Consider the following 22946-nt stretch of genomic DNA (forward strand, 5'->3'; position numbering starts at 1 on the left):
CCTTAATCGATGCAATTGTTCCATCACTGTAAATCAATACTCGGTACTCCATAAGCAATAAACCCTTCCTTCCACCCTCGCTCCTGCCCCAGGTAACCACTAATAAACGTTGGTCTCTATACACTTGCCTGTTCTTGTCTTTTTATATAAGTGTGGTCTTCCGATATTTGTCCTTTTATGATTGACTTATTTCACTCTGCATGACATCTTCAAGCTCCATCCATATTGTAGCATGTATCAAGACATCTCCTAGTCATTTAGATTTAGACTCGGCATTGGTTTGCACTTAGTATTTAAAAATGGGTGAAATTTTCAGACTCTAAAGTACATCTAACTCAACTAGAACAGAACTGAGGTATCACTGAAATTTTTCTTCAAAAGTTTACTCTTCTTCGAGGGGCAAATAATAAGATAAGGAACATACATAGTGAATTTACATTTTAAAAGTAACTTTCACTGTATACTCTGGGATGAGCCCAGTCTCCTAGACCTGCCACATCTTAGTGTTGATAATAATGATCTGGAGAAGGTATAAGATCTTTAATTCAAAAAATCATTACAGACAATTTTCCATATGTACTGAGTCAGAAAATGAAACTTGTAAATATGTTCAACAAACGGCATTTCAAGATAACTTCAAATGTATGCTAACATCTTAGCTTCTAACTGTATCTAAGGTTTTACTTGGTGCCAGGCTCTGCTCTAGGTGATGTGGATATAAGAGAGAATAAGACAGAGTTCTCATGAAGTTTATATTCTAGTGTGGGAGACACTGCCATAAAAGCAACAGTAAACAAAAACAGCAAAAACAAATAAAAAGGTTAAAAATAAATAAATAAATAAAATAATTGCAAATTAGAATAAGTGCCATGAAGAAAACAACTGGGAACTCCGAGAAAATGGTGATGGAGGGGGCATGCTTTAAACAGAACAGTGAGGAAGACCTTAAGACGGTAGGTACCATGTAAGCTGAGAGCTGGAGGACCAGAGTGGCCAGCTGTGGGAAGAAAGGGCAGGAAGGGCAGGACAGGTTCTTGAGGGAAGGACTGCACACACGCAGGCTCTAAGGTGGGACAGAACCTGATGTGGTTGAGGAAAACAGGAGACCTACACAGCACAGTCACTGACATTGACTGTGAGGCCAGGAGTCTTGATTTTATTCTAAAAGCACAGGAGCCATGGAAGGCTCCAAGTTTAATGAATCAGTTCCACGCAAAAAATACAGAGCAAGTACCTCTCCTCAATAAACACTTCAATTTCTAAAAGGGTTTGGGAAAAAATACTGAACAGAAGAAAGTGATACCTGTATAACAATTTAAAAAAAACAATTTTATTTTCTTACTAAAAGGAACCCAGACTTAATGAAGGCTAACATTTAGAAAGCCACAGCTCCCTGTCATTTTGCTACTGCATTGTGAAACCACCAGAGGGCGCCATAAAGAACACATTGAAAGTAGAACGAAAGTAAAATAAAATAAAGCAATATCAGATGAAATAACAACTGCACAGAAAGAATTTAAAGAGTCAAAACATTGGTTAGATCACTAGCTTTATCTAACCAAAACACCGTCTCAGAAGGCATGAAAATTAAGATAATAAAATAATCATAATAATAATGGTGACTATTAAAACCAGAATTCAACTGTGGGCATTTAGATGTTGGTGTTTACGTGTAGTTATTTCGACTTCTTGTATTAAAATTTGAACTCAATTTTTTATTAGTTTTTTATAACCACATTAGTATTTACTGAACACTAGAGAAATCAATCAGTAGTTTCATTTAAAAATGGGTAGACAGATGATAGTTTAAACATTTGATACTCTGTTCCCTCAATAGAAGGAAGCAGGACAGCTCTGTGTAGGGGCAGTGAACCATAACAAGGAGCTATCACAAATCACTCCAGTTCTTCTGAAAGAAGACAATTTTCAAAATTATCCAAACTGAAAAAAGGCAGAAACCATCTTCAAGATGAGAAGAAAACAGGATGCTGTGAAACAAGCTGTTTCGGAGCACTGTAAGTTAAGTTCAAATTAGAGATAATGCTTCAGCTGGAAGAACAGTCACAGTGAGGCAAAGCTTAGAGCTCATTTCTTCATTTAACCTGATAGACCATTTTCCTATCACAGTAAGGGGAAAGAGAAAAGTATTCTCACTTCAAACAAATGGGACTGGTACTACAAAAATGGTAAGAAAATATAAATTATAGTTATGTCGTTCAAATTCTAAGCATTTTGCAGATGTTTATTAGGTTAAAAGACTCAAAGTCGGAAAATAGACTTGTGCTTTTAAGTCGATTCACCTTTTAAGAACAGTCCAGGCTGAAAGGCTAAAAAACTTACTCAGCTTTATCGAGCCTACAGTGTTGGTATTTTTCCTTAATAACATCAAAGTAGAGAAATGTATTGCCTGACTGCAGATGCGTGACTTCCCTTGAGTCATTCATTCACAAGGTATACCGGGGTCTAGCGCTTTCTTTCCCAAACATACTTATGTGGCTTGTATAAGAGATATCAAACATGAAATTAGTTACTTATGGTTACAATTTCTTACTATTCTAGTTAAATCTTAAAAATTAACTACAAACAAGTTTCTGTAGTAACCATTTCAAAATATTTTCACAAAGGCTTATCTAGGAAAATTAGTCAAAAAAAAAAAGGTCCTGCGAGGGACATGAAGGACTTACACAATGAAAACTATGAAACACTGCTGAAAGAGATTAAAGAAGACTTAAATTAATGGAAAGATGTCCCACATTTATAGATTAGAAGACTTAGCATTGTTAAGACCATCAATACTACCCAAAGCAATCTATAGATTGAATGTAATCTCGATGAAAATTCCAACAGCCTTCTTTACAGAAATAGAAAAACCAATCGTTTTTATGAAATGACAAGAGACCCCAAAGAGCTAAAGCAATGTTGAAAGACAAGAACAAAGTAAAAGGATTCACATTTTCTGATTTTACAACATACTATACAGTTACAGTGATCAAAACAGCCTGGTACTGGTATAACAATAGATACGCAGACCAATGGAATAGAATTGAGAGTCCAGAAACACACACACACATCTACGATCAGCTGATTTTTGATAAGGGTGCTGAGTCCATTCAATGGAGAAAGAAGAGTCTTTTCAATAAATAGTACTGGGAAAACTGGATTTCCACATGCAAAAAAATAAAACAGGACCAATGCCTCACATCATATACACATAAAACAAATTCAAAATGGAATAAGGACCTAAATATGCAAACTAACACCATAAAATTCTTACAAGAAAAGGCAGGGACAACACTGTCAGGCCTACCTTTCAACAATGGATTTATCTAATATAATAACAAAAGCACAGACAGCAAAAGACAAAATAACTAAATGGGACCTCATAAAAAATTAAAAACTTTTGTTCATCAAAAGACTTTATCAAAAAAGTAAAAAGAAAAGCTATCAACTGGAAGAGTATCTTTGGAAATAATACATCCAATAAGAATCTACTAACTAAAGTATATATAAAACTTCGATAACAACAAAAAGACAACTCACAAAATGGGTAAAAGATTTGAATAAACATTTCACCGAAGAGGACATACAAATGGCCACCAAACACATGAAAGAAAAGATGCTCAACGTCATTACCTATCAGAGACATGTAACTCAAAAACTTAATGAGATAGAATTTCAATCCCACTAGGAATGCTAAGATTAAAAAAAAAAACCAGAAAATGAAAAATGTTGGCAAGGATGTGGAGAAATTGGGATCCTTATCCACTGTTGGTGGGAATGCAAAATGGTAGAGCCATTGTGGAAAACAGTGTGGCAGTTCCCAAAAAACTAAAAGCAGAACTACTATAGAATGCAGCTATTCCACTCCCAGGTATATATCAAAAAGACCTGAAAGCAGAGATTCAAAATGAGAATTGTACACCAATGTTCACTGCAGCACTATTCACAACTGCCAGCCAAAAGGTGGGAACAACTTAAATGCCCATCAACAGATGAATGGATAAACAAACGTGGTACATACACACAATGGAATACTACTTAGCCAGTAGGAGAAATGAAGTCTTGATACATGCTAAAATATGGATGGAGCTTGAAGACATTATGCTGAGTGAAATAAGTTAATCACAAAAGGAGAATTATTGTATGACCTCACTTATATAAAAATACAAGGAAAGGCAAATGTACAGAGACCAAAGTTTATTAGTGGTTACCAGGGTTGGGAGGGAGGGCTAAAAGGGAGGTTAATGGTGATGGAAAAATCACATTAATTATTGTAATTGCTGTCAAGATGTTGTATACGTGTAAAAAGTTGAATTGAAAAGTGTTGTGTGATAGATATATTTACAACAACAAAAGAGTAACTGCTGAGACTGCTTATGTACAACCAAACACCTCATGGGATGTGGTTTCTTGGTTTGGAGGTTTAGAGTCATGGTTTCATGGGACATCCCAGTTAAATGGCCTAATAATGTGTTTAGTGCTTCTGTTCTACCTCCTATTTCATTTCATAGTGCCTGGGTTCTTAAAAGTTTGCAAGCGGCCATCCAAGGCAAAACAATTTGTCTCTATTCACCTGGAGTAACAGAGCAAGAAAGAGATTCAGGAAGAGGAGGAGGATATGGAATGTGTGGCTAATCGCCTCCATGAACAACTGCCACCTTTAACATTAGACCAGGAGAACTAGGTGTTCCTGGCAACCGTTCCTGAACATTTTGATCAAAGTTTCCATAAGAATCCTGATCAAAAGGGGTAAAATGCAGACCAGAATGCTCATGGACTCCAGACTTTTCTGGAGCCATGGAGGGTGGATGAACCCCTTAAACTATTACCCTGAGATAATCTTTAAACCTTAAACCAAAAATATCCCCTGAAATCTTCTTAAAATCAAACAACAGTATAGCTTAACCTTAGGGGGCAGTGAGTTTATGTTAATCGGGGAGGAATAACTCAGAAAAGCAGGGTGAGAATGTTCGCACAACTCGAAGAATCTAATCAATGTCACTGAGTTGTACATATAGAAATGGTTAAATTGGTGTATGTTTTGCTGTGTATATTCTCAACAACAACAATATAAAATTTAGGAAAAAAATGTCCTGCAATATGACAGCTATTATAAACATATATGGGGTCGAGTATATGTGCGAGAAGGACTCAATGGAAAAAGGATATAAAGTCATACCTATTTTATGGTTAATTTTTAATTTGTGTTTGCTCTTTTTTTTTAAATAAAACATACATGAAAACAGTTGCTCTACATTTTCAACTTGAACATATATATATAGTGCGAAAAAGGTTGATATGAGGTTATGAGGCAGGTATCATGAGCTAGGAGTCAAAGTAACCTGATGTCTAATCTGAACTGGCCATTTCATTTTGGGTAAGTTATTTAATTTATGATAGGGACAATGACCCCTTTTGGATCTGTCTTGGAAGTCTGTTGCAATAATGAAGCAAGCTAAGGTTTTATGAAGCAGCTTTCAAAACAGTAAGGCATAGTATAAACTTAAGTTTTACTAATATGAGGGCCCAGTTACTCCAAGTATTAATTTAATAAATTAGCCCTAGTATCTCATTTAATCTTAACCAACAACACTGTGAAAAATTATTATGCTCTCTTCTTCACAAATAAAAAAGGACTGGAGAGGTTAAATGGCTTCTTTAAGATTACATGGATTAGCAGGGAGCAGAGCAAACATGGCGCACTAGTCAGATGCACTGAGCCATCCCTCTGCAACAAAGACCCAAAAAACAAAGTAGAACAGACGCAGTCGTCAATCCTGAAACCCTGAACCTTAAATGAAGGGATAAAGTATGAGATCAGAAGCCACTGAGAAGAAACTGATCGAAAATAGCGAATGAGTAGCGATATGGAGTGGAGGTCCCCTGCCTACTAGCACAGCACAGTGCAGCCATCTTGAGATAAAGCCAAAAACCCTGCACAAACAGCAAAAAAAGGCACCTTCATGGAACTCTCAGTAGGAGACAGAGGAATGGCATGGACACACCAAGAAAGTAAGATCCTGTTTGCTGGCAGCAGCTCAAGGAAGTACCCAGACACTCACACAGTAACCAGAGGAGCATGCTCCTACAATGCCACCCTTCTGGTGAGTAGTTTCCAAGAACCACCCCATCTCAGCAGCCCTGACTGCCATGGACCACAGTATGAACCACCCCATCCCCCCTCCCATCTAGACCCATCTGTCTCCCTTAAACAGCCCTTCCACCTCTCTCTTCCTGCCAACCACACCTCACTGCACTGCAGCCCAGTAACTTGGCTCTGCATACTTCCTTACCTGCTGGCCAGTCGGCTGCATCACAGCAGAGTGACCTGACCTCCTGCCCCCTCCTTCGCAGCCAGGTCACCCGGCACCACACCTGCGCCCCCTCACTCCCTGCTGGCTTCAACCCACTGCACTATATCTGGGCGGCCTAGCCCCACAACTGAACCTCCTGCCTCCCTGCCAGCTCCGCCTCATTGCCCCACAGCTTACCTTCCTGGACCGTGCCCCTATCTCCCCACTGGCTCTGCCTCACTGTGCCACAGCCAAGGGACCTGGACCGTGTTCCTTTCCCCAAAGCGCTGCAGCCAAGTGATCTCTTCCCATCTTCCTCCTGTTGTGCCACAGCTGAGCAAACCACCCCTGTGTCCCTCCCATCCCACTGGATCTGTACAGCTGCCCTGCAGCTGAGCCTCCTGGCCCCATGCCCTCCCTATCCGCCAGTCCTGCCCAGCTACATAACAGTGAGCGACCTTCTCTGCCCATCTGGATATGGCGGTGAGAGCTATTGTGCCCACGAAGCAAGCAACAAAGCACTCCTAGCCCATCCACCTTGAAATATCAAACCAAAGCAAAAAAAAACAGGACAAAAACAAACAAATATACAATCAATAAATAAAGAAAATAATAGCTGAATGTCTTGGAGTGGCAGACAATATAAAAATACATAAAAAAGCAGGACAAAAATGGCTCCAAAAAAAGTGACCAAAATAAAGAATCAGATGAGCTTTCAATAGAAGAAAAGGTAGCAAACTACCTGATATAGAATTCGAAAGACTAATATTTAGGTCTCTCCAAGAGATTAGGAAAGAGATAAAGGAAAACAGACAAAATCAAGGTAAAAAAAGACAAAAGCATAGAAAACACAGACAAAAACACAGACAAAGCAATAGAAAAAATTCACAAAAAGAATACAAGAACAAAACTTCAGAATAACAAACAATTAGAAATCATACAAAAACAGTAACTAGAATCCAAAAGATAAACAACAAAATTTCAGAAATGGACAATTCAACATAAGATTTTAAAGACAAACTTGAAACAATGGAAGGCAGAATCAGTGAAATTGAAGACAAATCAATGGATGCCACTTTGTGTGAGGAAAAATCAGAGAAAATAATGAAGAAAACCTAAGAATTATGTGGGACACCATCAAGAGCAAAAATCTGTGCATGACTGGAGTTCCAGACGGGGAGAAAATGAAAAACACAGAGAAGATTGTTGAAGATTTGCTGGAAGAAAACTTTCCTAATATTATGAAAGACGAAAAGCTGACCATCCACGAAGCTCAACGATCCCCATATACGACAGAACACAAAGAACGTCACCAAGATGTATCATAATCATACTTGCCAAAATCAAAGGCAAGGAAAGAATACTGAGAGTAGCTCGAGATAAAAACAAGTCACTTACAAAGGGGAAACAAACGCTACGCTCTGATTACTTGGCAGAAACCAGGCAGGCAATAAGGCAATGGAATGACATACACAAAACCTTGGAAGAAAAAAAAATGCCAATCAAGAATAACATAACCTGTAAAACTCTCTCAAGTACGATGGTGAAATTAGGACATTTCCAGATAAACAGAAATTAAGGGAATTTGTAAAAACCAAACCAAACTTATAAAAATATTAAAGGGAGTCATTTGGTTAGAGAATCAACAACATCGAACACCTGGACAGCATCAGCCAGATACCAACCTAGGTAAAGAACTCTCAATAATAAAACAAAACTGGAAGATTTAAAACAGGGAACAAGAGACATCAATCTGTAAATGACGACAACCTCAAAACAATAAAAGGGGGAATAAATGGTGCAGGTATAGAACTTGCAAATGCAGAGAAAATCAAGGTAATATCAAGTAATAAATGACTGGTTCAAATTTAAGAAGATAACTGTAAATTTCAATGTAACCACAAAGATAATTAACAAACCTACCCAACAAAATAAAAAAGAAGAAAAACATAAAGACTCAATAAACACAAAATCTATAATAACAAATTAAAAGAATATCCACGAACAAAAGGAACTCAGCACAGGAAAGTAAGAGGAACAAAGAAAACATCAGCACCAGAAACAAACAAGCAAACCAAAAAAAAAAAAAAGCACAAAAAACTCACAGCTATCAATAATCACACTAAATGTAAATGGCTTAAATGTACCCGTAAAGAGACAGAGAGTGACAGAACGGATTGAAAAATGTGACTCATCAATACGCTCTCTACAAGAGACACATCTTAGAAACAAAGATATAAATATGTGAAAAATCTAAGGATGGAAAAAAATATATCAAGCAAACAGCAACCAAAAAAGAGCAGGAGTGACAATACTAATCTCTTGAGATAAAATACTTTAAGGTAAAATTAACCATAAAAGACAAGGAAGGGCATTATATCATGATTAGAGGGACAATCCACCAAGAAGACATAACCTTAATAAATATCTATGCACCCAACAACTGGGCTCCAAAATACATAAAACAAATTCTAACGGCAATGAAAAGAGAAATAGACAGCTCCATAATAATAGTAGGAGACATCAACATTTATACCACTCTCAGTGAAGGGCAGAACATCTAGAAAAAAACTCAACAAAGACACAGTTTATTTTGAAAAATATATTGATTTAGAAGTATCAAAAAAATCACTAATTGCTTGGAATTCTATTTCAAGTAGGATAAATGAAATGGTGGGTACCTGTTTCAAAGAAAGAGTGCAAACAGTTAATGCTGTCGGCTGCTAACCAAAAGGTTGGTGGTTTGAGTTCACCCAGAGGCTCCTCAGAAGAAAGGTCAGGTGATTTACTTCTGAAGATACCAGCCATTGAAACCCTACGGAGCACAGTTCTACTCTGAGATATGTGGGGATGACACGAGTTAGAATTGACTCAATGACAACTGGTTGTTTAAAAAGAGCATGAGTAGAAGTTATGGAAATATTTTCATGCCTGTCAAGAGAAAGATACACAAAGAATGAAACATGAACATACAGTGTTGGAACATGTTATGGATTGAACTGTGTTCCCCCAAAATGTGTCTCTACTTGGCTAGACCATGATTCCCAGTATTGTGTGGTTGTCCAACATTTTGTGATCTGACGTGATTATCCTATGTGTTATAAATTCTAACCTCTATGATGTTAATGAGGCAGGATTAGAGGCAGTTATATTAATGAGGCAGAACTCAATCTACAGGACTAGGCTGTATCTTGTGTCAATCTCTTTTGAGATATAAAGAAGAGAATCAAGAAGACAGGAGAGGGACCTCATGCCACCAAGAAAGAAGTGCCAGGAGCAGAGCGCGTTCCTTTGGACCCTGGGTCCCTGTGCTGAGAAGCTCCTAGACCAGGGGACGTTTGATGGAACCTTTCCCCAGAACCAACAGAGAGAGAAAGCCTTCCCTAGAGCTGGCATCCTGAATTTGGACTTCTAGCCTCCTAAACTGTGAGAGAATAAAATTCTGTTTGTTAAAGCCACCCACTTGTGGCATTTGTGTTAAAGCAGCACTAGATAACTAACACAGAAACCAAATCCAGACATCGTGTGAAATAAACCAATGTAGCAGAGGAAAGTGAATCAAGTCACCTTCGGGTCCCAGGGCATGATGTCTATAGCTGCTCTCCGGGCTCCAGAACTTGCTAGCATTGCCAGGGCAGCAAATGACAGATCATCTCAATTACCATGGAACATTATGGCAAAACCCAAAGGGCCCAGTTTTGTACTTTTCTACATCTACTCATAGTCTTGTCATTTTTTTCAGAGAAAAACTTGGAAAATACTAACTCACTCATAAAAATTAGATAAAATACCCTACCCTGATTAGCAGAGATTTGATGCATCTCTTCTTTCTCCATTTCTGTAACTTTAAGAGGAAAAACATATAGAAAAAACAATAGTGCTTTAGATTGCACTAAAAATTATAACCCTACTTATAACATTTGTGTTCCTATATGAATGTATGGTGTATAATTAATGCCCACCTCTTTTCAGAGCAACTCTCAGGCAAAGCTAGCATTGGGTAGCACTGCAAATAGCAACATTATGTTGAGCCACTGGCACACTACTTATGAAAACTCAGATTTCAATTAGGACATTAATGTTAAAATTCAGTGAGCTTTAGAGAAAACTATTTAACCCCACAAACTGACTACAAAGCATCTGTTATGCAATCAGTTAAGACGCATCCATCCATGTATTCGGGTCAGCTTAGCAAACAGACACATGAGAGTCTTTCAAGGTCTTTCCGTAAGATGTCTAGGTGAGCTACTGAATACAGCTTCAACCTGGAAATGGGGTGACAGAACTCCTGGGGATTGACCCTGGCTCTGCTACTAACTTAGCCTACTGTACCTCAGACACTTCAGCTGTAAAACAGGGGTTGGTCTAGATGGACAACTGTAGTGCTTAACCAACTAACAGGGATTTGAACACCGAATCCCAGGGTTCTGGGACTTGGTGCCAAAGGCATCTATCAGAAAGTATTAAAAAAGTCTTTAAAGTCTTGGGTTGCATCTAAAAATTTGATGCATACTATGCATTCTTCATCATTTATGTATTCATATTTTTAATATAAAATAGCAGTTTAGATTTGTACATATCAGTTGCTGTCAAGTCAATTGACTCATGGTGACACCACGTGTGTAAGAGGAGAACTTCTCAAGAACTGATTTTTCAGAAATAGATTACCAGGCCTTTCTTCCAAGGTACCTCTGGGTGGGCTAGAACCTCCAACTTTTTGGTTAACGGCCAAGCATGTTAACCATTTGCATCATTAGTTATATTAAATCACCATCATTAAATTATTTGCTTTTTTCCTCCTACACAATTGAGTAAAACTGATGCTCATGGAAGGCCCTTGCTATGCATATCCTCCATATGCTCCAGGCCCTCATGGTATTACTGCTCCAGTTTATAAATCATCAAGACCAAATCATCATTGGAATCCACTGGACAGCAATGAATTTAGAAGTCTCACATGCTCAAAACCCCTCCCACTTTGAATGTAAATCAACAGGATTTTTAATCAGCTGGGGTCCGTAAGTAGTGCCAGTTTGTAGGTTTAACTGAATTGGCCAATTCATTTAAATCAGGTACAATTTTGAGTATTTTATTGTTTTTGAGGGGTTAGAACTAAGGTGCCCAACTGATTCCATCAAAATATCCCATACAGACATAATCAAGAAACAAAGTTTGCACATGACTGGAGTTCCAGAATGGGGAGAAAATGGAAAACACAGATAAGATTGTTGAAGATTTGCTAAAAGAAAACATCTCAAGTATCACGAAAGACGAAAAGCTGACCATCCAAGAAGCTCAACGCACCCCACATGGAACACAAGAGAGTCACCAAGACATATCATAATCACGTTTGTCAAAACCAAAGGCAAAGAAAGAATCCTGATAGCAGCTTGAGAAAAACAAGAAGTCACTTACAAGGCGAAACAGTAAGACTAAGCTCTGACTACTTGACAGAAAAAATGCAGGCAAGAAGGCAATGGGATAACATGTATAAAACCTTGAAAGAAAAAAACTGCCAACCAAGAATAATATATCCTGCAAAACTCTTTCTCAAATACGATGGTGAAATTAGGACACTTCCAGATAAACAGAAATTATGGGACTTTGTAAAAACCAAACCAAACTTACAAGAAATATTAAAGGGAAGACTTCGGTTAGAGGACCAACATCATAGCCTAGGACACAGGACAGCATTAGTCAGATAAAGAATTCTCCATAACAAAACAAAGCCAAAGACTTAAAACAGAAACAGACGTCAATCTGTAAATGATGACAACCTCAAGACAATAAAAAGTGGAATAAACAGTGTTTAAATGAAAGAAAGTCAAGGTGATATCAAGTAATAAAAGACTGGTTCAAACTAAGGAGGATAAGAATAAATTTCAAGGTAACCACAAAGAAAGTTAACCTACTCAGCAAAAAAAAAGAAGAAATACATAAAGACTCAGTAACCACAAAATCCATAGTAACAAAAGAAAAGAAAATCCACAAACAAAAGGAACTCAACACAAGAAAGAGGAGCAAAGAAAACATCAGCAACACACACACACACACACACACACACACACACACAGAGCACAGTATGTGACAGCAATAAACTCACACCTATCAATAATCACACTGGATGTAAGTGGCCTAAATGCACCTGTAAGGAGACAGAGAGTAGGAGAATGGATTAAAAAAAACAACCCATAAATATGTCTATGGACGACACACCTCAGACACAAAGACATAAATATATTAAAAATCTAAGGACAGAAAAAACATACAAAGCAAACAGCAACCAAAAAAGAGCAGAAGTAGCAATACTAATCTCAGATAAAACGGACTTTAAGGCAAAACCGGCCATAAAAGTCAGAGAAGGACATTAGGTAGTGATTAAAGGGACAATCCACCAAGAAGACATAACCTTAAAAAATATCTAAACACCAAACAACAGGGCTCCAAAATACATAAAACAAACTAACAGCACTGAAAATACACAGTTCCACAATAATAGTAGGAGACTTCAATACACCACTTTCAGTAAATGACAGAACATCTAGAGAGAAACTCCACAAAGATACTGAACATCTAAAGGCCAAAATCAACCAACTTGACCTCACAGACATATCTAGAACACTCCATCCAACAGCAGCAAACTATACATTCTTTTGCAATTCACATGGAACATTCTCCAGAAAAGACCACGACAGGCCACAAAACAACCCTCAATAAAACCCAAAACATCGAAATGATATAAAGCATCGTCTCTGATCACAATGCCGTAAAAGTAGAAATTAGTAACAGGAAGGGCAAGGAAAAACAATCAAATACACGTAAACTGAATACAACCTTGCATAAAAACTAGATAGTAACAGAAGACATCAAAGAGGGAATCAAAAAATTCCTAGACTCAAACAAGAATGAAAACACATCATACCAAAACCTTTGGGACATAGCAAAGGCGGTGCTCAGAAGTTAATTTATAGCAAGAAATGCACACATCAAAAAAGAACAGGCCAAAATCAAAATGTTAGCCCTACAACTCAAACAAACAGAAAGAGCATTCCAAAAAAAGCCCACAGTCACCAGAAGAAAGGAAATTATAAAGGTTAGAGCAGAAATAAATGAAATAGAGAACAGAAAAACAATACAAAGAATCAACAAGACCAAAAGGTGGTTCTCTGAAAAGAATTGACAAACCATTGACCAAACTGACAAAAGTGAAACAGTAGAGGAAGCAAATAACCCAAATAAGAAATGAAATGAGGGACATTACAACAGCTTCAACTACAATAAAAAGAATCATAACAGAATACTATCAAAAATTATACTCCAACAAATTTAAAACCTAAAGGAAATGGACAAATTTCTAGAAACACACTACCTACCTAAACTAACACAAACTGAGATAGAAAATGTGAGCAGACTTATAATAAGAGAAGAGATTGAAGAGGTAATTAAAAAAAAAAACTCCCAAGGGAAAAAGCCCTGGCCCAGACGGCTGCACTGGAAAATGCTACCAAACATTCAGAGAAGAGCTTACATCAGTATTATTAAAACTATTTCAGAGCAAAGAAAAGGAAAGGATACTCCAGTGAATATTCTATGAAGCCAGCATAACCCTGATACCAAAGCCAGTCAAAAACACCACAAAAAAAGGAAATTACAGACCAGTATCTCTCATGAATATAGATGCAAAAATGCTCAACAAAATTCTAGCCAACAGAATTCAGCCATCATATCAAATTTGAAAACCTAGACAACAAAAAGACAAATAATACAATTAAAAAATGGGCAAAGGATATGAAAAGAAGACATCAAGGCAGCTAACAGAAAAATGAGGAAAGGCTCATGATCATCAGCCATTAGAAAAATGCAAATAAAATCTACAATGAGATACCATGTCATCCCAACATTGCTGGCACAAGTCAAAAAAACAAAATAACAAATGTTGGAGAGGCTGCGGAGAGAGTGGAACTCTTATGCACTGCGGGTGGGAATGGAAAACGGCACCACTATGGAAAATGATACGGTGCCTCCTTAAAAAGCTAGAAACAGGAATACCATTATGATCCAGCAATCCCACCCCTAGGAATATATGCTAGAGAAGTAAGAGCTGTCACATGAACAGACATATGCACACCCATGTAAATATAAAATAGTTCAAATTTAACATTCCAAAATCAGGAATCTCCCAACTCTTCCTTCATGGCTCAAAACAGAATCTCCTACCTGAGTGCTCATGAATGGATGAACAAATTATGGTACATACATACAACAGGATACTACACACACATAAAGAACAATGATGACTCCATGAAACATCTCACAACATGGATGAATCTGGAGGGTATCACGCTGAGTGAAATAAGTCAATCACAAAAGGACAAATATTGTATGCGACCACTATTGTAAAAACTCAAGAAAAAGTTTATACAAAGAAAAAAACAATCTTTGATGGTTACAAGGGACGGGAGGGGTGAGGAGGGGAAATCACTAATTAGCCAGTAGGCAAGTGGTGACTTTGGTGAAGAGAAAGACAGTACACGTTATAGGGGAAGTCAGCACAGCGTGACCAAGACAAAGTCACAGAAAGATGGATGGAGCTTGACGACATTACGCTGAGTGAAATAAGTTAATCACCAAAGGGCAAATTATATATGACCTAACTTATACAAAAAGACAAGAAAAGGCAATCATACAGAGACCAAAGCTTATTAGTGGTTACCAGGGGCGAAAGGGAGAGGGAAAGGGGTGATTAACGGTGATGGAAAAATCACATTGATTAAGGGTAAGGCTGCATAGCTGACTACTGTAATCGCTGTCAATAAGTTTACACCCATAAAAAGTTGAATTGGAAAAAGTTGTATGATAGATATATTTACAACAACAAAAAGAGTAGCCGCTTGAGGCTGCTTATGCACAATCAAACAACTCATGGGGCTTGGTTCATTGGTTTGGAGGGTTAGGGTCATGGTTTCATGGGAAATCCCAGTTAACTGGCCTAATAGTGTGTTTAGTGCTTCTGTTCTACATCCTAGCTCACTGCGTACTGGCTGGGATTTTAGAAGCTTGCAAGCGGCCATTTAAGGCACAACAATTGGTCTCTAAAAAAACAGAGGAAGTAGGAGAGTCAGGAACCGGAGAAGGATAAGGAATGTATGGCTAACTGCTTCCATGAACAACTGCCACCTTTGCCATGAGACCAGAAGAACTGGATGATGCCCGGCTACCATTACTGAACATTTTTATCAGAATTCTACAGCAGAATTTTGATCAAAAGGGGAAAAGTACAGAACAGAACTGTAAATTCTCATGGACTCCAGACTTTCTGGAGCCATGGAGGCTAGATGAACCCCTAAAACTACTGCCCTGAGATAATCTTTAAACTTTAAACCAAAAATAACCCCTGAAGTCTTCTTAAAACCAAAAAATACTTTAGCTTAACTAGTAAAAAATGTCTGTCTTGAGCACTGTGCTCTTTTAAGAACTATCTATATGGGATCAAATAGACAACAGCAACTTAAAAGATTATAAAGAAAACTTTAAGGGTAGTGACTTTATGTTCATCGCGGAGGCACAACTCAGAAAAGGAGGGTGAATGTTTTCACAACTGGAAGAACGTAATCAAAGTCACTTAATTGTACATGTAGAAATGGTTGAATTGGTGTATGTTTTTGTTGTGTATATTCTCAGCAACAACAAAATAAATTTTCCCACTCCCAAAGAAAGACTACCAATAAGAAATACAGAAATGTTCGGAAATGAAGAAATATTGCATGGAATCATTCCTTCTCAACAGCCGGACTCATCACTAGTGTGCAAATTTCGGCAAGTCAAAATCATTTTATTCTAGTTCACTTATCTACTAAGGCAGAAACTGCTAGTTGCTTACTCAGGATTTTTTTTTTTTTTTTTCCTTTTTACTTGTTAAGGTAAGATAGAAGCTGCTGAAAACAGAAAGTGCTGAAAAACTATGATTTTTTCTGGTTTCCACTGCAGACAGGGGTAGGCATGTGACTAAATCCTGGCCAATTAGATGGGAGGAGAAGCTGTTGGTTTTGGCTTCTGGGGAAGTGCTGAGACTTTTTTCCTGACAAGAATGATGTGTTGGAGCCACAGTGGCCTTCTTATGACTGTGAGGCCACCCTGAGACAGAAGTCAGTGCTCAGAACCACTGACAAGAAAAGACAGGAGCTTCTGACATGCATTACATGACTGAGCTGCCAGGCCAGCACTAACTTCCTTTATGGGACAGAAAAAGTAAATCTCTGTCTTGTTTAAAACACTGATATTTTCTAACAGATGCATGCAAATCTCAACTGATACACTCGCCTTCCAGGATTGTTGAGGGCACTCATGAGACAGATGCGAAAACAATAAAAATGAATATTATTTTCAAAGATATTTTGAAAACCTAAAAGACCTATCTGAAAAGATGATGACAAAGAATTAACAAATCATGGTTATAGTTGCCTGCCTGCTCTGTGCATATATCTGAAAATGTTTTTTACTGTTGTTTAGTTTTGTTTTGATTAGGGGCCAGTAATAACATTTTTTTTTTAATCTTATGTTTCTGAAATATTCAAGTTTCTAAGTAACTTGAAATTAAATATAATCTATTTTAAAAAATACAAAGAAAAAATAGTAAGTGATACAGGATGAAGAAAGATCATTCTAAAAGAAATTCATTTTTTTGTTAATTTTTAAATATTTGTGGTTAATGTTAAGCAAAAATGACTCTGAGAAGGAAAATTTTAAAGAAGCTTACTTTTCTATTTTTAGAAACTATTCAGAGTTGCAACGCAGAGAGGACATGTTCCTCATTTAAAAAAAAGAGAAAGAAAAAAAGACACAGAGATGGAAAAGGAAGAAAAAAGCAATAGTTTCTAAGGGAAAAATTAATTAAAATAATAAATACTAATACTAATAACTGAAAAGAGTTTAAACTTACTAGAGAAGTCAGTCCTTCATTGTCAACAATCCAGTCTTCCTTTTCAGTTAATCTCTTTATTTCTGTAGGGAAAAGAAGCATACACATACTTTTTATTATAATTATCTCACTGAACTTTATAAAAATCTGTAAAGGTTATGATCTTTAATTGTTTTATACTGGTTTGTAAAAAAGTGGGGATATAATATAATTCTGATAGACTCAAGGATTTGAATGTGCATTGTTTACTGGCTTTTTCTAATAAAACATTAACATAAATAAAAATTTTTATTGCATAGCCCAATTTGGAGAATTCTAGGCTAGGTTCAATGACAAATATAGACAATCATTTATTATTTATTTGGCATTCATGAATATACTAAACATGTAAAAAATAAACCACAGAATATTTTCTTTCTTAAAATTTCTGATGAAATGGTAGAGGACGGCAGTAGAATTCTCACTTGGCTAGAGGTGTGCCCTTCTTCCTAAACCTCTCCCAGTGCAGGCCATCTTCAGACCCTGCAGAGGGGCGGTGAGGGAATGAAGAGGGGAAGGCTCAGTCTCTCACCAGGACTCCCTTCTCTGTCAGTTTACATCACTTATTAGTCATCAATTCTGGGTAGCAGTGACCTTCCTTCTACTTAAAAGGCCTCGTGGCTGACACCAAGGACTTGTGCCATTTATACGTTTTTGATTGATTCTGTAAAGATAACCTTTACTGCTTTTCATGATTCTGCAGAGATAATCTTGGAAATTCTAAAAAGTATAAGGAAAATGAGAATCAGCTGCAATTTCTACTACCCAGAGAACCCACTGTTGAAAGTCTTTCTTCCAATTTTACACAGATATTTCTAAATTAAAATTTTAAAATGTACACACATATGTATGTATTTATATTATATGTTTTATATATATTAATATATTTTTCTCAAAACCTGGATCATACTTTATATCCTTTTTCTACTTAACATTTTACCATAAGAATTTTCTTATATTCTTAAATATTTTTCAAGTATATAAATTATAATTTCTACATAGTCTTGCATCTCAACTAAATCGATCTAAAAAAAATTGAAGAAAAATCTATTGAGCATCTAGAAATATGATGATGTAATATATTCAAATTTCCATGGAAGGAATTATCGCGTTTCTAAGGACTTGGAGGACTGGAAGGAGGTGGCATATTCAGCTAGCTACTGTCCAGTCAGAGCTATCATTTTCTTCACATACCTTCCGCTGTGTGCTGCAGAGTGACTATCACACAGTGTACTCGGAGATCCAGAATGAGATCCTGGATGGTCTGTAACATGTCATTAGGGATCTCCAGGGCAGTCAATGATTCGTAAGTAAGCCTGGGGAACAAATACAACAAAACAAAAATGAGCAGAGTGGGCCTCTGAAGCAATCACTTCCATCATTTTTCCCATCCTATGTTATATTTGGAGCCCTGGTGGCGTAGTGGTTAAGAGCTCAGCTGCTAATCAAAAGGCTGTCAGTTCGAATGCACCAGCCACTCCTTGGAAACCCTATGGAGCAGTTCTACACTGTCCTATAGGGTCGCTATGAGTTGGAATCGACTCGACAGCAACAGGTTGTGATATTTAATGACTACTCTATGTTAATTATCATTCATCATAAGTTTACAAGCTTGAAAAGCTTGAACATGCTGAAAACAAAGGAAAGTAAGACCATAACAAAGACTGTAATTACGGTGTGATGAATTGCTTTTATATGGCCTTTCTAGTCATGGTTTTGTAACTTCCAACAAAAGACTGGGTAGACCTATGCAAATAAGGTGCCTGTGGCCCACCAAGGGGATTAGACAGCTTGCTAATAATACAAATAAGGTGGGACCATGCAAATAAAGGTGTATTGAACCCTAATGAGGGGACTGGTCAGTTTTGCCATGGTAGTGAGCTTAAAATGAGCCATCCCAGAGGCGGAAACGGAGGACCTCACTACTACCAAGAAGAAGAGACTGAAGCAGAGCGTGTCCTTTGGAACCAGGGTCCCTGCTCTGAGAACCTCCTATACCAGAGAGAGAGAGAGAGTACCAGAGCTAAAGAGCTTTGTGACACTTGCCCGGGCAGTGCAGAGGCTGGGCTGAGGACCAGATTGAGGCCTGACCCCGGCACAGCTGAGAAGAGGCTGTCCTGATAAAAAAATTGTATCCTGAGTCGTTTCTGATCCTGAATTGTAATATGTTACTTCCCCAATAAACCCCAAAGCTGTGAGTATGGTCTGTGAGTTCTGTGTGGCCTTGCAACAAATTATTGAACCCAGCAGAGAAGTAGAGAGTGCTGCAAGAGGGACAGCTGGTGTCAAAACTGGTAAAAAGGTTGGAGGGTGGAGGTATGTATGACCTCCACCTCACAGCAATCAGCCTTGGGCTGTTGATGCTGATAATGATTCTCTTCCCTCCTTGTGAAGTTAGATGAGGAGGTCCAATGCCTCCACGCCACCATTTTTACAGTAATATAGCAGCAATACTGAATTAAACAATAAAACAGATGCACAGACAGTATGGTATCCTCATCAAACATAAAACTGGGCAAGTTTAAGAGTTTAGTTGTTAGAATGATAACTAGTGGGAAATAGTGGAGGCAAAATAAAATGTCTTCTTTGCTGAATGTATTAAAAATCGTATTCCATACTGAGTACGTTCCCTTTTTTCAAAAAGGCAAACAGTATTTGCCTCTGTTCAGGTGTCCTGCTTACCTTACAGTCTGAATGGCATGGGCGAGCCACTGCCCGGAGAGGCCAGACGTGCCCTCCCAGCCTCCATACTGCCGCACATCCCCATCCCTGATGGTGAACGGGAGCAAGGCACCACGGGACAGCTTCACAAGAGAGTGCATTAGTTCCTGAATCATTTTCTGAAAAATAATCAACAAATAAAGCTGCATTAAAATGGTATTAACTAAAGGATTGTCCCTGAATAATAACGAATTTATCTTCAACATAGAGAAAGTCTTCTAGCAACTCTGATGAGAAAACCCTACCTATGAAAAAGTCCACATACTTATTCTTAACTTACCTTAAAATCAGTTTGTCTTTGTCTTACATTCTTCAATCTTTCAATTTGGCCTGTCTTCTCAGCAGTCTTAAAAATTAAAAAACAAAACATATTAGCTGTCTTTCAGAAGTAATTTATAAAAATAAGAAATGCTTTAGGGGTTGTATAGAAAAAGAGCATGAAGTATGGATTAGTAAGACTGAATAATTAATTAGAATACTTTCTTATTCCAACAAGAAGTTATTCACCTTTGTAAAATTAAACTTTTTTTTTCATAAATAAACCTCTTTTTGCCAAACTAAGAATTAGGTTGAAACTACCATTTTTGTAATTTCATTTGCTGTTTCATCAACAATTTCTTATGGTTCAACCTAAAGCGATCATATCCATGATGGCATTCTCAACACTGGCTAGCACAGAAATAAAAGGAAGAGTAAGCAGGACTGATGTATAGTAATCCTAAGACATCCTTTCATTCCCTGCAAAGAATGACTCAACACTCAGCCATACAAAGCATTGTATCTATCCTTATATGAAAAAAAATATATATATATATATTTATATATATATATAAGCCACTGCTCCAGTGGTGTCACTACGGTTAGCATCACCCGGTGTGGTAACTCATGGTGTCATTCCTCTCCCTCCTCCCCCCGGTGACTTCCTCTCCTGGTGCCAGGAGAGACTGTTGTTACTGCGGGTAAGCAGCAGATGCAGATCACAGGGCACCCTGGCAATGAGAACCCCCAGGCATGGGCTGGAGTCGGAGAGCCTGGGGGACCCCAGGCTTGGAGTTCGGCCAGGGGAGCTGGTACGGTGTGGACACGGGCCACGGTGTGCCCAAGAGCATTGGCCAGTACCTGTCCTCTGTTCCTAGAGCCTGGGAGCTGCGTCAAAGTGCAGCTCTGCGCCTCACGGGTGCAGGGCCCGCAGGAGCACTATGCAGGTGGCTCTAGGGTGCCACTGGGAGGAGGCAAAGGGGCGGCGGGAATTGCAGGCAACCCCTCATGGCTGATTAGCCTCGCTGCCTCCTCCCAGGCTGCATGGTGGAAACACTGAACAAAAATTTTATAGACAGTCATTTTGGTGTGACCCTCTAGCGCAGAGTCACCCATTGCAGTCCCCGCCACCACCCCCACACCTCCCTAGCGATGTCACCGCACTGTTATTCTTTCAAGGACTTTACAGTACAATTTAGGAGAAAATTCTCGAATTTCAGAATTCAGTTTCTGTCTGTTTGTTCACTGATTTAACCTGTTTTTCTGTGACATTTCCCTTCCTCAATGAAGTAATGTGTGGAAGACTAACCTGTTTTTCTGTGACATTTCCCTTCCTCATTGAAGTAATGTGCGGAAGACTACTTTACAATGATGAAAAGAGAAATCGGCTCAAATGGATTTCAGTTAATTTAATAAAAAATTTTCTAACAACTGAATATCATTATATAAAAATGCTCTGGAAGTGGAAGCTTAGGAAACTTTTCAAATAAAGAATTAATAACAAAACAATACATGCAAAAAAAATGCAACACTTTGTTAACGTAATGCAAAGATATCCTTTAAAGTTAAAAACCTAGTGGAAGATACTATTGGTTAGAGACATTTCAAAGCGATATCCCAAGTTAAAAACAAATGTATTAAAAATGATTATGATATTGACTTCAAGTAAATTTTAAAACAGAAGTTAACATTTTATATATATGTATGTTGCTGCTGTTGTTAGGTGCCATGGAGTGAGTTCCAACTCACAGCGACTCTATGTACAACCAACGAAACACTGCCCAATCCTGCACCATCCACACAACTGTTGCTATGCTTGAACCCACTGTTGCAGCCACTGTGTCAATTTATCTCGTTGAGGATCTTCCTCTTTTTCGATGACCCTCTACTTTACCAAGGATGATGTCCTTCTCCAGGGACTGGTCCTACCTGATAACATGTGCAAAATATGTGAGATGAAGTCTTGTCATCCTTGCTTCTCAGGACCATTCTGGCTGTACTTCTTTCAACACAGATGTGTTTGTTCTTTTGGCAGTCCATGGTATATTCAATATTCTTTGCCAACACCATAATTCAAAGACATCAATTCTTTTTTGGTCTCCTTTATTCAGTGTCTAGCTTTTGCATGCATATGAGGCAACTGAAAATACCATGGCTTGAGTCTGGCATACCTTAGTCCTCAAAGTGACATCTTTGCTTTTTAACGCTTTAAAGATGTCTTTTGCAGCACATCTGCCCAATGCAATGTGTCCTTTGGTTTCATGACTACTGTTTCCATGGACATTGATTGTGAATCCAAGTAAAATGAAATCCTTGACAACTTCAAGCTTTTCTCTGTTTATCATGATGTTGCTTATTGGTCCATTTGTGAGGATTTTTGTTTTCTTTATGTTGAGGTGTAACGCATACTGAAGACTGTAGTCTCTGATCTTCATCAGTAATTGCTTCAAGTTCTCTTCACTTTCAGCAAGCAAGGTTGTGTCATCTGCATATCGCTGGCTGTTAATGAGTCTTCCTCCATTCCTGATGCCGCCTTCTTCTTCAAAATAGTCCAGCTTTTCAGATTATTTGCTCAGCACAGACTGAATAACTACGGTGAAAGGATACAACCCTGACGCACACCTTTCCTGACTTTAAACCACACAGTATCCCCTTGTTCTGTTCGAATGACTGCCTCTTGGTCTATATGCAGGTTCCTCATGAGCACAATTAAGTGT

The 22946-nt window shown here is 38.0% G+C and overlaps 1 protein-coding gene across 6 annotated transcripts in view; it reads right to left on the minus strand.

The window, feature by feature from the left end:
* EXOC2 (exocyst complex component 2) overlaps positions 1-22946 on the minus strand; it is a 366769-nt gene that overhangs the window by 151914 nt on the left and 191909 nt on the right. For all 6 annotated transcript variants that reach the window (XM_004387908.2, XM_023742032.1, XM_023742035.1 and 3 more), the window contains 4 exons: positions 20252-20317; positions 19933-20090; positions 18445-18566; positions 17233-17294 (listed from right to left, as the gene is read on the minus strand). In XM_004387908.2, the coding sequence (XP_004387965.1) occupies positions 17233-17294; positions 18445-18566; positions 19933-20090; positions 20252-20317 (408 nt within the window). The remainder of the gene's footprint in view (positions 1-17232; positions 17295-18444; positions 18567-19932; positions 20091-20251; positions 20318-22946) is intronic.

Source organism: Trichechus manatus, unplaced genomic scaffold, assembly GCF_000243295.1.
Source record: "Trichechus manatus latirostris isolate Lorelei unplaced genomic scaffold, TriManLat1.0 scaffold00198, whole genome shotgun sequence".
Taxonomy (NCBI): domain Eukaryota; kingdom Metazoa; phylum Chordata; class Mammalia; order Sirenia; family Trichechidae; genus Trichechus; species Trichechus manatus.